At 40.0% G+C, this 15,781-nt stretch overlaps 1 protein-coding gene across 17 annotated transcripts in view; it reads left to right on the plus strand.

Moving 5' to 3' along the window:
- The window catches only part of mpp7a (MAGUK p55 scaffold protein 7a), a 584,207-nt gene that overhangs the window by 329,736 nt on the left and 238,690 nt on the right, over positions 1 to 15,781 (plus strand). For 15 of the 17 annotated variants that reach the window (XR_011350171.1, XM_069914533.1, XM_069914520.1 and 12 more), the window contains one exon: positions 7,200 to 7,277. Coding sequence is in view for 16 of the 17 variants with exons in the window: in XM_069914533.1 (XP_069770634.1) it covers positions 7,200 to 7,277 (78 nt within the window). In the remaining variant the exon portion in view is untranslated. Of the gene's footprint in view, positions 1 to 7,199; positions 7,300 to 15,781 lie in introns of all 17 variants that reach the window. The other 2 variants (XM_069914534.1, XM_069914535.1) reach the window with 1 other exon arrangement.

Raw genomic sequence — 15,781 nt, forward strand, 5'->3', positions numbered from 1 at the left:
GAGCATGTCCTCAGGCTTCATTACTTCTTTCTTGATGGCAGAAGTGAGAAAAGAGCATGGTCTGGGTCGTGAGGGGCTTTTCTTGAGATGCCGCCTCTTAATGTGCATGATGGCACTCGGTGAGTATACAACCCTCTGCTGCCTTTTGCTGTCTTGTACATTGGCATCTCCGTACCAGACAGTGATGCATCTAGTCAGAATGCTCTCCACAGTAGAATTTACCAGAGGCTTTGGTGACATACCGAATCTCCTCAAACCCTAATGAAATATAGCTGCTGGCATACCTTCCTCATGATTGCATCAACATGATGCCCTTGTGGTGGAACACAGTACTACAGGCATGTCCTCACTGGACTGGGCAGGCTGGCCCAACTTCTGTACCTGTAGCCCCTTCCCATAAGTTCCCCTAATAAAGGCTGAGAGCCCTAGTCTCCTCCCTCATACCTGCCTTGGGCTGGAGCCAGAAGCATGTAGAGGCATGTCTGGGTCTTATGATCAATAAAGCCTTTGACTCTTGCTTCATGTCTGCAAGTGTTCATTGATTGCGCCACAGGGCTCAGGATAGGTCTTCCAAAATTATCATAGAGATGTTAAAAGTAGTTGTTAATGATGAAGAAAATAGTTGATCTGTTTATTTGACAGGTCAGATGAACACAGAAGCATTAAGTCTGATTTACTCCAAAGAAAAATGGTGTACTAAAATATCAAAAAAACTGAAAATTGTGGTTTTTCTTAGAACTCCCAAGTTAGCAGGGCAAATGGATAATGCGACTAAAGTGACACGGAGAAAAGAATTAATAAATGTACACATCATCAATCAAGTTATTAATACCTTAAAGAACATTTTCATTCTTTAAGAGGGTACAAAAGATCTTCCAAGGTAATTTCATGGCCTCTAGTCCCAAAGGTACAGAAGAAAGCTGGAAGAAATGTTATTGGATCAGAAACATTTTCAAATAAAGAATTAGAATGAGGAAATTACATCAAAATAATAAGTCAATCTGAGGTCATGATGTAGGTGCTTAAATTGTTTAGTTCAAGAGTTAATGTACTTTATGACTTTCAGTCATGTTGTCAAGATGTATTAGATCTTTAACATGGAAGATAGCCTACGTTGAAAACATAAGATCAGACTACCAGAACCTCAAAAACAATTGTTTATTACTCTTTGGCTTGGCTTCGCGGACGAAGATTTATGGAGGGGGTAAAAAGTCCACGTCAGCTGCAGGCTCGTTTGTGGCTGACAAGTCCGATGCGGGACAGGCAGACAAATTCTGAGAAATAACAACTATAATTAAAGGTTGAGTAATGTACTGTGATTTTCTCAGTTGATTTGGGAGGGGCCAAGTCAGCTGAGAAAGTCACTTGTACTATCCTTCTCAAGGTCTTTTGCCACTTGTCTACATTAAAGGGTAATTTACAGTCACTGATTAATGTGGCAGCATGTTGGAAGGAAACTAGCACTTGGTGAAGCCATGCAGCACACAGGCAGCACCGCAGGTTGTGATCTAACCCAGGTCCTTGAAATTGAGGTAGCAGCACCAACTCCTGGATTTCCATGGTGCAGAACAACCAACTGCTGTACCATGTCACTGTATGCCACTTAAAAATCTTTTTTTAGAAACTTCAAAAGATAATGCTTACAAAATAGTGGAGACTTGCATAGAATGCTGGTCTGCATTGTTCATTATTTTTGTTTTGCATTATGGTGTCCTGTCTTATTTCACAAAATCACAAGATAAAGGAGCAGAAGCACGCCATTTGGCCCATTGAGTCTGCTCCGCAGCTCCACCCTGAGCTAAACCATTTTTACATCTAGTTCCAAATTCTGGCCTTTTCCCCATATCCCTTGATACCCTGACTAATTAGATGCTTATCAATCTCCTCGTTAAACTCCCCCAATGGAGAATTTAATTTTTTTTGCATCCTAAAATCGGAATACTTGACCAGTGACCTTAATCCATAAATATTCTCTTTTCACAATATGACTTCATGCAAATGATCTGTAATTGCATAATCTACATTTAAGCTCTTGAGCAATAATTTCCACTGAGAAAGTTTTAAAGAGCCACCTTGAACTATTATTATTTTTTCACATGACATTAAGTAATGAGTTGATGTGCTATATTTGGACTTTTAATTTTTTTGGTGCATTTAATCCAAGATCTTTTTGCAGCTTGTGTTCTTTTCTGTGCATTATGATGCCTCAGGAAGTAATGATTTGTGGAGACACAAACGATTAATGGAAGTTACTTTTCGAGAAATATTGTGTGCATTAACCAATCTGTGCAGCAACTTTACAATGTAGTGTTTCGGCTTGTGGAAAACAATCATTTATTTGTCACACTTGTGCAGATCAGCGCTAAGCAATAAACACAATACCTGTACATGAAATTCAAACCTTTTCTCTCTTTGGCAAGAACTTTTGAATTGTGGAAATTGCTGACATTATTATTACATTTGAGTACATTTTTCTAAATGGAGGATATTATTTTCCAGATTAAAATGACGTGTTGGCATTCTTACTGAAAATATTGAATAGATTTCCAATTCTTTTTACTTGGCAAAACAATAAGCTTTTTTAAAGTAAGAGGAATGTTGATCTGTTTATCCAGCAGCACATTTTTTTCCACATTGTGCTGTTTAGTTCTAGCCATATCACCCATTATGCAAAGTTCTCTGAAACAAAATAATTTGGAAATTTTAAGTTATTTACGAGCATTAACAAGTTTTCTTTCTGGCTCTTGACTGAAGGCTTATGTTATTTGGAAATACATTTTCCATTTGATGTATGCATCTGCAATATATATTACTTCACTGGAGCATAGAATTAATTTGTGTCATATGTGATCCATGTATTATTTTCTTGATATCAGCATAATGGAAATATAGAGTAGTTATTCATGGAAGATAGCATTTTGGGTTGTCGTTGTCTACAGTGTTAAAAGGTAATTGACTTGGTTCCACTCTTTTATTTTCCACATCCAACAATATTTTAGAACTTTAAAAATCACAGATGCAATATCAACCCTACTGTCCTCATTCACCCTGTCTGAAACTCATCAAATTGAGTTAAGTTTGTGAAACACAGTCAGATCTCTGGACTCTATTAGTGCATGCACATCCAATTGGCTGACGGATTTTCTCTTGGGTTGTTGTTTGTTAAAAGCTTGCCATTATCACTGTTAAACTCCAAGCACTATAATTGCTGAATTTATTCTGTACTTTTTAAAAATAATTGTGTTCCACCTGCATTTTGGCTAGTACTTCTGAAATATCACTTGTCATTGGGTCTGAATTTTAGAACTTTACAATCTTTAAAAAAAAATTGATCCATCACTCTCAGTCCTTTGCTTTTAAAATCATCTTTGTGTACAGTAAAAACACAAAAATGGTGGAAGAACTAAGCAGGTCTCACGGCATCCATAGGACATAAAGATATACAGGGTATAACCAAGTTTCAGACGTGAGCCCTTCGTCAAGGTATAACCATTATGCTGAACTCTTCTGTCAACTCTTTCCCCACGTCTTCTTCCAGAACCAGGATTCTCCACCCCTTCCCAGCCCACACTACACACCCTATCTCCCATCTTAAACATTCTTCCTCCTCTTGACCATTTTGCTGCCAACTTTCACCCCAACCTCAAATTTACTTGATCCATCTCTGGCAACTTTCTCCCCTTTCTTGACCTCTCTTTCTCCATCTTGGGAGGCAAACTCTCAACAGACATTTTTTTACAAACCCTCCAACTATGTCAACTACCTTGACTTCACCACTTTGTGCCCTGTCCCCTTTAGGGACTCCATTCCTTTATCACAATCCCTCCATCTTCATCATGTCTGCTCCCAGGATGAGGTCTTCCATGCAAGATAACAGAGATATCCTCATTCAAAAAAGTAGCTTCCCCACTATTACATCAACTTGGCCCTCACCCACATATCCTTCATTACCCACACATCTGTCCTGGCCCCCTCCACCCCCACGCGCGGTAAGGGCTGGATACACATCCTCCCTGATGGCCTTCGCTTCCAGCATATTATCCTCTACCATTTCCACTGCCTGCTGTGTGGTCCCTCTGCAGGGCGCAAGTTTCCTGTCTCCTCTCTGCCTCCGTGACTTCCTTGTCCACTCCTTTTTCCCACCAATTGCTCCCTTGGTGCCAAACCCTGTGACCTAAAGAATTACTACACTTGCATCACATCTCCTCCATCATCATTTTTGGGGGCCCCAGGTGGTCCTTCCAAGTGAAGCAACACTTCATTTGTGGATCTGCAGGGGTTGCCTACTACATCCTGTGCTCCCATTATGGTCTCCTCTGCATCGCAGAGACTGGATGCAGACTGAGAGATCACTTCATTCAGCACCTTCTCTCTATCTGCTACAATCATGGAGATCTCCAAGTGGCAACCCATTTCAGTTCCCCACCCAGTCCTGTGCCAATTGGTCCATCCGTGGTTTCATACACTGTTGAACTGGGTATGCCTGTGAATTGGAGGAACAGCACCTCGTGCTCCATCTAGCCACTCTTCAACCAGATGGCATTAACATCAATTTTTCCATTTTTTGTTAGCCAACCCCCTCTTGTCTCCTTTTTTCTAGCTCTGTCTATCTCTCTAAAACAAGTCTTGAAGCTCTTTCAGAGAGGGAGTTTAGTCAGTTTGGAACAAACACAATATTTTGAAATATGTTGACCTTTTAATTTTTTTTCATCTATGAAGAAAATAATGACATTTGTTATGTCTGAAACCAGCAACAACAGAAGACGCAATTCAAAAGAGTTAAATTTTAACTCTATATTTATTAATGACTATTAACAATGTAATGTCTCTTTGGCTTGGCTTTGCAGACGAAGATTTATGGAGGGGGTAAATGTCCACGTTAGCTGCAGGCTCGATTGTGGCTGACGAGTCCGATGCTGGACAGGCAGACATGGTTGCAGCGGTTGCAGGGGAAAATTGGTTGGTTGGGGTTGGGTGTTGGGGTAATATCAATTAACCCCACGATAAGTATCTATAGTGAATATACAGAAATCATATATTTATAAACAGTGTGTATGTTTAAAACCCAGACCATTACCGTCTGTGCCCAATATTCAAAAAGGAAAAATTCCCAGAAAATCCAAGTAAGTCAGTCCAAAAAACACAGTCCACGGAATTCAATCTGAAAGCTCAATGTCCAAGTTCAGTTCTTCAACTGATAACAAAGGACGTCGTATTGAACATCAGAGAGAGAAATGACTAATATTGCTTTACAGAAAACTTATGAATCCTCACTTATGAGGCACATGCATTTCACACAGCTCTCCAGCTGCCCTCTCCCACTTCAACTACCATTCCAACTGCCATTCTGCCACTCCAACTGCTACTCTCTGCTTCACCGCTGGATTCTCCCTTTGTTCACGAAAGTTCCAAGGAATTAGTGAGTCAGAACTTAGCTGAACCACAGTTGCACAGAGCTCTTCGCAGAACTTCATCCTTTATAATGACAATCCACAATCCAAAAGCTCAGACATGGTCCATAACACCAGCTATGAAGCAATCATTAAGGAACAAACATTTTAACATGAAAAGTACTTGACTGAAGTAGAAGTGTCTGCGACCAAGTATGAATTAACAAGCTTGAGCACTGTTGATTTCAATCTTTACAAGCTCATTCCTGAGAATTATAACTGTTGGAATATTTAAATATGATTTATTAATTTTACATTCACATTTGCCCACTAATTGCTTTCTTGCTAACAAAAGAAGCAATCCAGGGGAATACACAAGAAAAATGAAAGTCCATACTTTGTGTGTCATTAAAAATATTTGCTATTTTTTCATAAACTATGAACAGGCTTTACCAAATCCTTTTCTTTTAAGAAGTAACCTTTTTGCAGTTGCTACCAATCAATATTTTCCATGAGACTATCATTTGGCTTAAAAGGTATTTCTTCACTTAATCTTGTCAATTTTCTGACTTAAAAATTTTAACTCTCGTCCCCTGGCATTTGAAACTTGCAGTGATTAATTTACCAGGATTAGATGTTCCCTTCATTGTTTTTACCATTTCAATTATTTTAATTCCTTTTATTTAAAAAACCCTCAAAATACGATCAAAAATTCAAAGAATTTTCTCTTTTTCACTATCATCTGCATGTGTCAAGAAAATCCCAGATGATATCCAGGGGGACCCTGATTTATTTTTGATGTGGATTAACAGTTGTGAGGAACAGTGGCTGAAAAAAAAAGTGAGGCCGCAAGAGAAATGCAGCTGCAGATGGAATGCCTCTTAGGGTAAAGCATGAGGCAACGTTAAAAAAATGTTATTTTGGGGGCAGGAAGGGGCAGGCAGGGACACAGTCGAGATTCTGAAGATGTGGTCTTGCTCAGATCAGCTGCTGTTAATTAATTCCCAGACATGAATTACCTTCTGCAAATACACAATATAGATTGAAATCAAAATATACAGAATAGTTCTACATTGAATCTGGAATATTGTATGTGAAATAGTGCATAATGCAATTTTGCTTGTATGACCTTTATTTACTGTTTTGACGATGTCTTGTCCTTATCAGCAGTAGCAAGGAAAAAGTTCTTGGGTATCCGTTAGGCAATAAATTCCAAAGCAATGAACCAGATGTATTCAAAATATCACTACAGATGTCATTTACTATTATGGTGTGTCAGCTTGTTGCCAAAAATATTAACAATACAACTTGAAATTCAATTAATTCCATGCATTTTTTTTGTTAAGCTAATAGCTGGTTTGTGATTTTCAAACTTTACTTTCTGCAGTAATCAAAATTGACAGAGAAGTAACAGGCTAACCTGATGACTTTCAAAGGTCAGGACATGACAAATACAAGATGGGATTTTCCTATGATTCTGCAGTGCAAAATATGTCCTTAATATTTGAAGCAATTTCAAATGGCACCTTAATAATTTTGGATGGATGTATTGTAACATGTAAAATTCATTTGTGATTACACTGCATTCTCCACATTTTTTCCAGGTGATTTGTATATGTACGCTAAACTTTTATTTCCACTGGAGAAATTTATGATGAATTGCCATTATGTGTCCAACCTCTTTAGGTTTCCATGAATATTTTTGCTTTTGTTCCAGAAACTACTATTGCGTTTGTTCAGTTAGATCATATTGCTCAATTTCCTTTGTGCTTGATAAATTATATTAAACCTTCTGTGATTACTTTCCAGATCCATGAAAAACTTCAGCATTATGAGAGGCAGAGCCCGACACCCATTCTTCAGAATGCAGTCACTTTGGCAGACGATGTAAGTGTCCTTCATCTTCATGGTGAGATCATTGGTTATAAACACATCCAGAGTGTCTGTATGGAATTAATAGTTAGATCAGTCACTTTCTTTTTACAATGGAGCTGTGCATTTTTTTCTCTTGTTTTATTATATGCCATTTGAAAGAGTGGGGAAATCTAAAGCTATACCCATGTTAAATACAAGTGTTGTTTAATTTGAAAAGCACATTAAATCCTTAAGGGAGGAGTAAGAACTGAGAATACTGAGCAGGACATGAAAAACAGACAAAAATATAGACCTATTAAATATACTAACCCAAGTGAAATACAAACAGACGTAGCGAAAGAAGAGGGGCATGAAGAATGCTTGCAGTAAAACTTGTACAAGGCTTACTTGCAAAACTTGGATGATTTATTATGGTTTTTCCCATGTAAATTGACCATGCTGCTGAGAATGATTAATATTTTAAGGGTTAAGTTGTTCTCACTTACTTTGATTTAACTGCTTGTAGGCCTTGGATGTTGCTGATTACCCTGGTTCATATATCTGAGATGTTGAAGGCAGATTCAAGATACATTCACAGCATGAGCCTATCTTGGTAACCAAAAGAAAACAAATTAAATTGGAGCAAGAGCAGGCCATGTAGCCACTTGCTCTGTCACTCTTCACATCTTATTAACTTATTACAAGACAGAAGGAAGTCACTTGGCCCATTGGTACCACACTAGTTCCCAGGAAGCAGTCCCATTGTGCAGCTCCTTATATCTATGCACTGTTGCAACTTATTCCCTCTCACAATCACATCAACTACCCTTTGATTCTTTCGCTCCCCTGTTAATTTACAGTGGTGAATTACCCTACTGGTACATCTTTAGAATGTGGGAGGAAAACTGACCACCTGAAGGAAAGCCATGCAATCACAGGAAGAATGTAGAAACTCCTCACTGAGAGCGCCAGTAATTAAAACCAAAATCAAATCCAGTTGTTTAGAGTTGTGAATAGGCAGCACTAACTGCGTCATTTCTTTGCTATCCCAAGCTTGTTGATTTTTTTGTTCCATCTCTGAAAATCTTCAATTTCCCTGTAGTCTGACCTATGACAGACCTTTTAAAATGGCTGAATGACTCAGCAACTGCTGGAATGGAGAATTCCAAATATCAATAATTTGTGAGAAATTCCTATTCGTCTATTTCTTATCCCATCTGCAAAACAATGGAAGACATCTTCCAAAATAAAAAAAAGCTTCAGATGATGGAAATGTGGAATTAAAAAAAGAGGCAATGCTGGAAGCACCATCTGTGGAAAGGAAAGAATGGCCATTTTTAAGGTTGATGATCCTTCTTTGCAACCAGAGATGAATTGCAGCTATTCTGGAGAGAGATGAACGGGGCAAAGGGAATAATGTTGCAAGACTGATGTTAGGTTTAAGTCCTAAAGGTTATATAGTCACTGGGTCAATGAATGGAGTGAGAGAGAAATAAATACATAAAAGCTATGAGATGAAGATAATTTCCAAATGTGAATACAAAGCGACGTACAAGTTGTATAATGCAGGGTGAATGGGTTCACCCAGCAAGTCAGGCTGTGCTGGCAGAGAGGGGAACCTTTAGTTCACCCAGCAAGTCAGGCTGTGGTGGGAGAGAGGGGAACCCTTAGTTCACCCAGCAAGTCAGGCTGTGCTGGTAGAGAGGAGAACCCTTAGCCAAAATAAAATTGGAGAAGAAGTGGCCAGTTCCAGTTCAAGCAGAGATAGCAGGTACAACCTTGATTTTTCTACTCCCCTCATTGTAACCTACTGTACTTGCAGCCCTTGCTTAACCAAGGATCCTGATCTTTTCATTAGGAATGTTGCTGTTGTGGTTGGCCATTTAGTCTCTGACAAAAAAAAATGCTGGACAGGTCAGACGACATTTGTGAAAAGAGAAAAAGAGTTAACCTTTTCAGTTAAAGTCCCTTCTCCAGCCCTAGGCGTATCCTCATACTTTCCTCGGGTCCATGATTGTACCAACTAACTTCAGCCCACTCTCTCCTAAACAGTCATAGGCCTGATTATCTTGGGAATTTATTGTCATATATAATGTACATATGCACCAACATTCTTATTTACTGTAGCTGAACAGATAAAAACCGACTGTAAAAAACAACTGTTAAGCAACTGGTATATAATATACTTAATTGAATTAAATAATCAAACAGTTATTTTGTGGTATCAGAGCAGATTCTGATTAATGTAACAGGGGGAGATTCAAGAGCCTGATAGTTGTTGGAAAGCAGCCACTTTTGAAGTTAGAGGTGTTAGTTTTCAGCCTTCTGACCGAAGGTAGCAACAAGAAGAGGCTGTGACCAGGGTCATGGGATCCTTTATGATGTTCGCTGCCATTTTGAAACAGCACCTCACATGGATGTCTGCAGTGGATGGGAGTAAAAGCTCCGAAATGCTGGAGGGAACTCAGCTGGTCTATTCAGATATCGACACTGTATCTTTGTCTCCTATAGATGCTGAATAGACCAGCTGAGTTCCCTCCAGCATTTTGGTGCTTTTACTACAATCACAGTGTCTGCAGCCTATTATGTTTCTCTGCAGTGGTTGGGAGATCAGAGCCTGTGATGAACCTGGCTACATTTGTAATCTTCATGAGTCTACTGCATTCTTCCACAGCTGAATTACTACACCAGGTTGTGATGCAACCTGTTGGTCCACTTTACACAGCAGACCAGCAAAGGTTTGATAGAGATCTTCACACGACGATTTCCAGCCTTGTGAGCCCTACACAGCCTGCTACCAAGATCCACAAGCAGGGATATCCAGAAAGAATCATGGTTTCTGCCTGGTATTGACCACTTGAACTTACTTCTTACTACCTTGATCCTATCCTTTCTCAACAATTCCAGCCACTTTCCATTGACAATAGCTATTCTTAAGATCTCTAACACTCTAGTTGTCAATTTCCTGGTACCAATCAGGTCATTGCATGTCATGAACATGCCATCCAACTATTCCTCCATCCCACACCAGGATAACCTGTGAATCCCCTGCTTCTTCCTTGAACCAAATCCCAACCAGTTCTCCTGAACCAACAGACTCCTTCATCTGTCGTAAATCATTTTCACATTGAACAATTTTTCCTTCATACTGAGTCATTTTCTGAGATCAAAAGTTGTAGTTATGGGAATTTACATGGGATATGTAGAACAGGTTTTGTTGCAGTGTCCTTAATGTCATTCAACTCATATCAGTGCATAAACAACTGCATTAGTGCTGCTTCATGCATTCTCACAATACTCTCATTTCATCACTTTTGCTGTCAATTTCCATCTTGATTTCAAGTTCAGAATGTGCATTTGTAAATCTGTCTCCATCTTGGAAATATGGAAGCTGTAAATATCCATTACAAGCCTACAGCTGCCTTGACTACATTTCTTCTCCTCCCTCTTGCTGTAAAGAATTAATTCCAATCAACCTGTTATTCTGTCTCACTTGAATTTGATCCAGTGATGGGACATTCAACACAAGTACAACTGAAATTGGTCTTCTTTTTGAACTATGGATTCCTGTGGAACAGAGCCGTTGACAGCATCTCATCTGCTCTCCCATCTTTACTTTCATCTCATGTCCTCCCGACTAAAAGGTGGATGGAGTTCCTGTAGGCCTTACCTTCCACCCTATCAGCTTCCACATTGAACAGATCGTAACTTCTGCTACCTTCAATCAAATTATACTACAGTGAGAAGGGTTCCTGTTCACGAACAGTCTAGCAAGTTAACTCTAATGTGCATATAACAGAACAAAGTAGTTCAAGAGCATATTGTAATGGTTTCTAGTGAAAGATGAGTTAGTACATAACAATGGCAGCATGAGATGCCTTTGGTAAGGTTCATTCAGGAGCCTGATGGCTGTAGGGAAAATTTGTCTTTGATTTTACACTCTTGAACCTTCTCACTGATGGGAGGGGGGGAGAAGAGAGTGTGACTAGGATGAGTACTTGGCTGTCTTTCTGTGGTATCAGGAAATGGAGATACAGTTAATGAAGGGGAGAAAGGTTTGTATTATATTCTGAGCTGCCTTCACCACCTTCTCCAGCCTCTGATCTTGGATAGAGCTGTTCCTGTTCCACACTGTGATGCATCCAGATATGATGCTTGTGATGATACACTGTGGAATTGTTAAGGGATATAGAGGTAGAGGTGTGGGTGCTCTTTCTTCACTGTCGCATCAGTGTGGTTGATTGAATCAGGTCACTAGAGATGTTTACTGCCAAGAACATGAAACTAATTACAGTCTCCACTTCAACACTGTGAGTATGGTCAGGGAAACGGGGTCTACCCACCCTCCTAAAGTCCTCGATAAACTCCTTTGTGTCACGGACATCGAGAGAGAGATTGTTATCTTGGCACCACACCACTAGATTCTATTTCCTTCTTGTATTCTGTCTCAATATTCGATACCTGGCCCAGCATGATGAGTGTAATTATGGAGATCTTCACTGATTGTGGTCAAGTATCCAGTTACAGAGGGGGTGGCTGATGCCAAGGTCACTGTTTTATGGAGGACCTGCCACATGACTTCTCCATCCCACTTCATTCTCTTTGTGACTTCTTGTGTGATTCAATTAATGCACAATCTATGCTTGAAGAATAACAGCTTGTTTTCCATCTGGGCATGTTAGAACTTTCTGGGCTTTATTAACTGCAAGTAACTCACTCTGAATTAGAATTAGCCATATCTGTTATTTGTTACCTATCTGTGATATACAACTAGGTGTCTCCCACAGCCCTGCATCTCACAACTTTTATGTTCCTCTTTTTGAGTTGTCACTCCCTAATTGTCCTCGTTTCACAATTTTTTTTTTCAATTTTTTTCTCTCTAATTCTCCCATCAACAGGATGACAACTTTACATTCATACCCATGACTATTTTGGAGATATTTCCTTTGTTCTGACCATCCCTCCCATCCTCTTCATAACATGGAACTGGCATGTTTTCCCTCCAACCCCAGTTTTGATGTCAGACCTTAAAATGGAATCATTCACTCTGTTTCCTTTTCCACAGGTGCTGCCAAACCTGCCCAGTCTTTCCAGCAGTTAGTTTTCATTCCTGCAGTATGCGAAACCCTTTTGAAATTCTGTAGATTTCCAGCACAACTATTTTTTAAATCTTTTATACGGCAGAGACTAAAGATCTTTCTGTTCCATTTTTTTCCTTAATGGGCAGCCTCATCCTGAATCAGTCTTGAGCTTCAATGCCAACCTTACCCCACAAGTATACCTTTTATAGAAATAAGGAGACCCAAACTGTACATGGAACTGTTGATATGATTTCATTAACGACTTTCACAGTTGTAGCAATCTTTGGAATTTACATTTGTCATCTCAGTTTCCTGCTGGATTTCCATACTCATTTTATATTTATTGATTGTCTTGTAGCTTTTCTATATTACATCCAAAATGGGTAACATTACATTTCACCTTTTATCTGCTCCATCTGAGATCTTTTTCCCCATTGACTTCAACAGTAAATTTAATCACAATGTGTCCGTTTTGCAACTTAATTTCTAATTTGATTTTGTCTTATTAAAAAGAGTGAATACATACCAATTGATTCCCTTATTGATTAGACCACTGGGTTTTGTATGCAGCACTGGTTGCCATGATAAAGGAAGGACACAATTTTTTATGTTTATTTTATTAAAAAATATGTAATATGCAAATAATCTAGTGCTGAAGCATATTGGTGAACAATACAGCATCAAAAAAAAGGGAAAATCCAGGGCCCATACAGACAGTCACTGAGTTACGAACATCCGGGTTATGAACAACTCATACTTACGGTCTAGCTGTGCCCCAATTCACACATGTGCATAAATGAGTATGGTTCACATTATACCCCCAATTGGCGCATACATATAACGTTACTTCATGAACATAATAATAAGAACCCTAAGTATCTGTTCCGCCTTACGTACAAATTCAGCTTATGGACAGACCAAGGAAACAAACCTCATTTGTAACCTGGGGACTGCCTGTATAGCATGTGCAAAGATTTTTATGGCTTTTCAGATAATTTTGATTACTGATCATAGAAAAAAACTGGCATTGTTTCATGTGAACCCCAATAAACTGAATATTGATGGATATCTAAGAACACAGCTACTTCCTCTTTGCCCAACTCAATAGGTCAATTTCACATTCAAAAATGAAAGTAGGTAGTTTATACTTTTATTCCAAAGTATACAAAAAGGATTCCCTTTTATTCCAAAGTATGCAAGAAAGATTCCCTTCTCCCACTTCAAAATTCAATATTATCATGCACACAAAATATGCAAAATTTGTTTTCCTTTGTTTGCCCTGCAAAGACACACCAAGAGGTGCCATCATCCAGTGCCACTAACATGACAAGAAAGAGAAACAAAAGAGGGTCCCTTTAGAGATGTCAAGTATCTGCCATCCCCATCGACTTTGCCATATGCTGCGCTCCTGTAACTGGTGCAGCTGCAGGGCCTCCTGTCCAATTCAGTGGTGAATCCAAGCTCAAGGCACCTAAGTCACCCTCCTTGACCCTTGGTTCCACATCCCTAATGTGATTAGAAACCTGTCAGCACCCCAGCCCCTTTGGGAGCCTCAAGAACCCCAGTCCCAGTACCTGCTTCTCCTGCTCTGGTGTACTGCTTCCTGGAGCCCATAGCACTCATGGTCAAATCTACCTAGCGTCGGCACCACCATCATGTACAAAAACTCATGGGTCTCAATCTATTGACATTTTATATCTGCACAGGGCCATCAAGCAAGATGGTTGGGCAGTAGGACCCCGCAGACAAGTGCTGAAAGGTGCATCTCCACTTCTCCCCATTTTTCTTGAGACTGCAGCCATCTTTCATGTGTCACTTCCCCTATTAATTATTGTGCATCCCTTCCAACTATACCTGTAGGATTGAAAATACAGCTCAATTAAGAGCTGAAAATCCCTAGGTGTCAACATCTCTGAAGATCTATTCTAAGCCCTCCATGTTGATTCAATCACGAAGAAAGCTCACCAGTGGGTATCTGTCGTGAGAAGTTTTTAGAGATTTGGTACGTCACCAAAGAGTCTCGCAAATTTCTACAGTTACATCATGGAGAACAATCTGACTGGTCGCATCACTGTGTGGTAGAGTGATCCACAGAACAGGAAAAGACTACAGAGAGTTGTGAACTCAGTCAATGCCATCATGAGAATTAGCCTTCACATGAAATATATCTACAAGAGGTGATGTCTCAAGAAAGTAGCCTCGATCCTCAATGACCTCACTTCCCAGGCCATGCCCTCTTCTCACTGCTACCATTAGAAAGGAGGTACAGGAGCCCAATGGTACAGAATCAGCTTCTTCCCCTCTGCCATCAGATTTCTGAATGGACAAAGGACCACAGACACTACCTCACTTTGTCTTTTTTTTTTGCATATTTCAAAAATGTAATATATACCAATTTTGCACCTGGAAATCTGCCATAAAACAATGAATTTTGTTACATGTTCATGATGATAAATTCTGATTCTAATTTTGATTCAAAATTTGAATAAATCCTAAATTACTATTGAATGTGATACCAGGTTCTATAATCAACAAGCTGCACTTTTTTTTACATTCACTTTTGATTTGTTTTCCACATCACTTCTTGTTGGGTTTGAAATTTGAGCATTATATTTTCATAATAATTTGCTGATCAGCAGCATGCAAGTTGCTCTAAAACTCGTTATCCTGTGTCCTGCAGTGTCTGGTTTATGTCGTATGACTAAATGTTCTGCGAGTCCTTGGGGTGTGGCGGCGCGCTCTCTCATGGCGAACCAGCCCCGCATGTAACGCCACGTGGCGGGGCAGCCATGGGAAGATGGCGCTGTCAGGGTTTTCTACCTGCCTCAAGTCTCCTGCCCAATGTGCGCCTGGGGCAGCGATTATGATGTCACAATGCACAAGGTGACTGAGCTCATGCTGCCCTTAAAAGGGCGTGTCCTGAATTTGAATAAAAACACTCATTGGTGACTTTCAATGTGGTGGCTGAGTCTTTCTTGGCTGTGTCCAGCATTACATTGGTGACCCCGTTGAGCTCAGATGCCTCTCTGGTCTCAAGAACATGGATCCGGCAGAGATCAATGCCGTTGTCATCAAACTGCCCCCCTTCTGGACCCATCGCCGTGTACGTGGTTCATGCAGGCGGAGGCGCAGTTTTAACTGAGGAACATTTTAGCAGATGCCACGATGTTCTACCTCATCATGAGCGTGCTTAATGAAGAAATGGCAGCAGGGTGGACGATCTAATACACAACCCACCGGCCAAGGGTAAATATCCTGCCCTCAAGAACCTGCTCCTTGGCACTTTTAGGCTCTCCCCTCACCAGCGTGCCTCCAGGCTCCTGCACCTCAACAGGCTTGGGAACTGCACACCATCGGCCCTAATGGATGAGATGCTGGCGCTGGCAGAGGATCACAAACCTTGTTTCCTATTCAATCAGATTTTCTTCGAGCAGATGCTCGGGGACATCAAACTAC

This window comes from Narcine bancroftii, chromosome 1 (assembly GCF_036971445.1).
Source record: "Narcine bancroftii isolate sNarBan1 chromosome 1, sNarBan1.hap1, whole genome shotgun sequence".
Taxonomy (NCBI): domain Eukaryota; kingdom Metazoa; phylum Chordata; class Chondrichthyes; order Torpediniformes; family Narcinidae; genus Narcine; species Narcine bancroftii.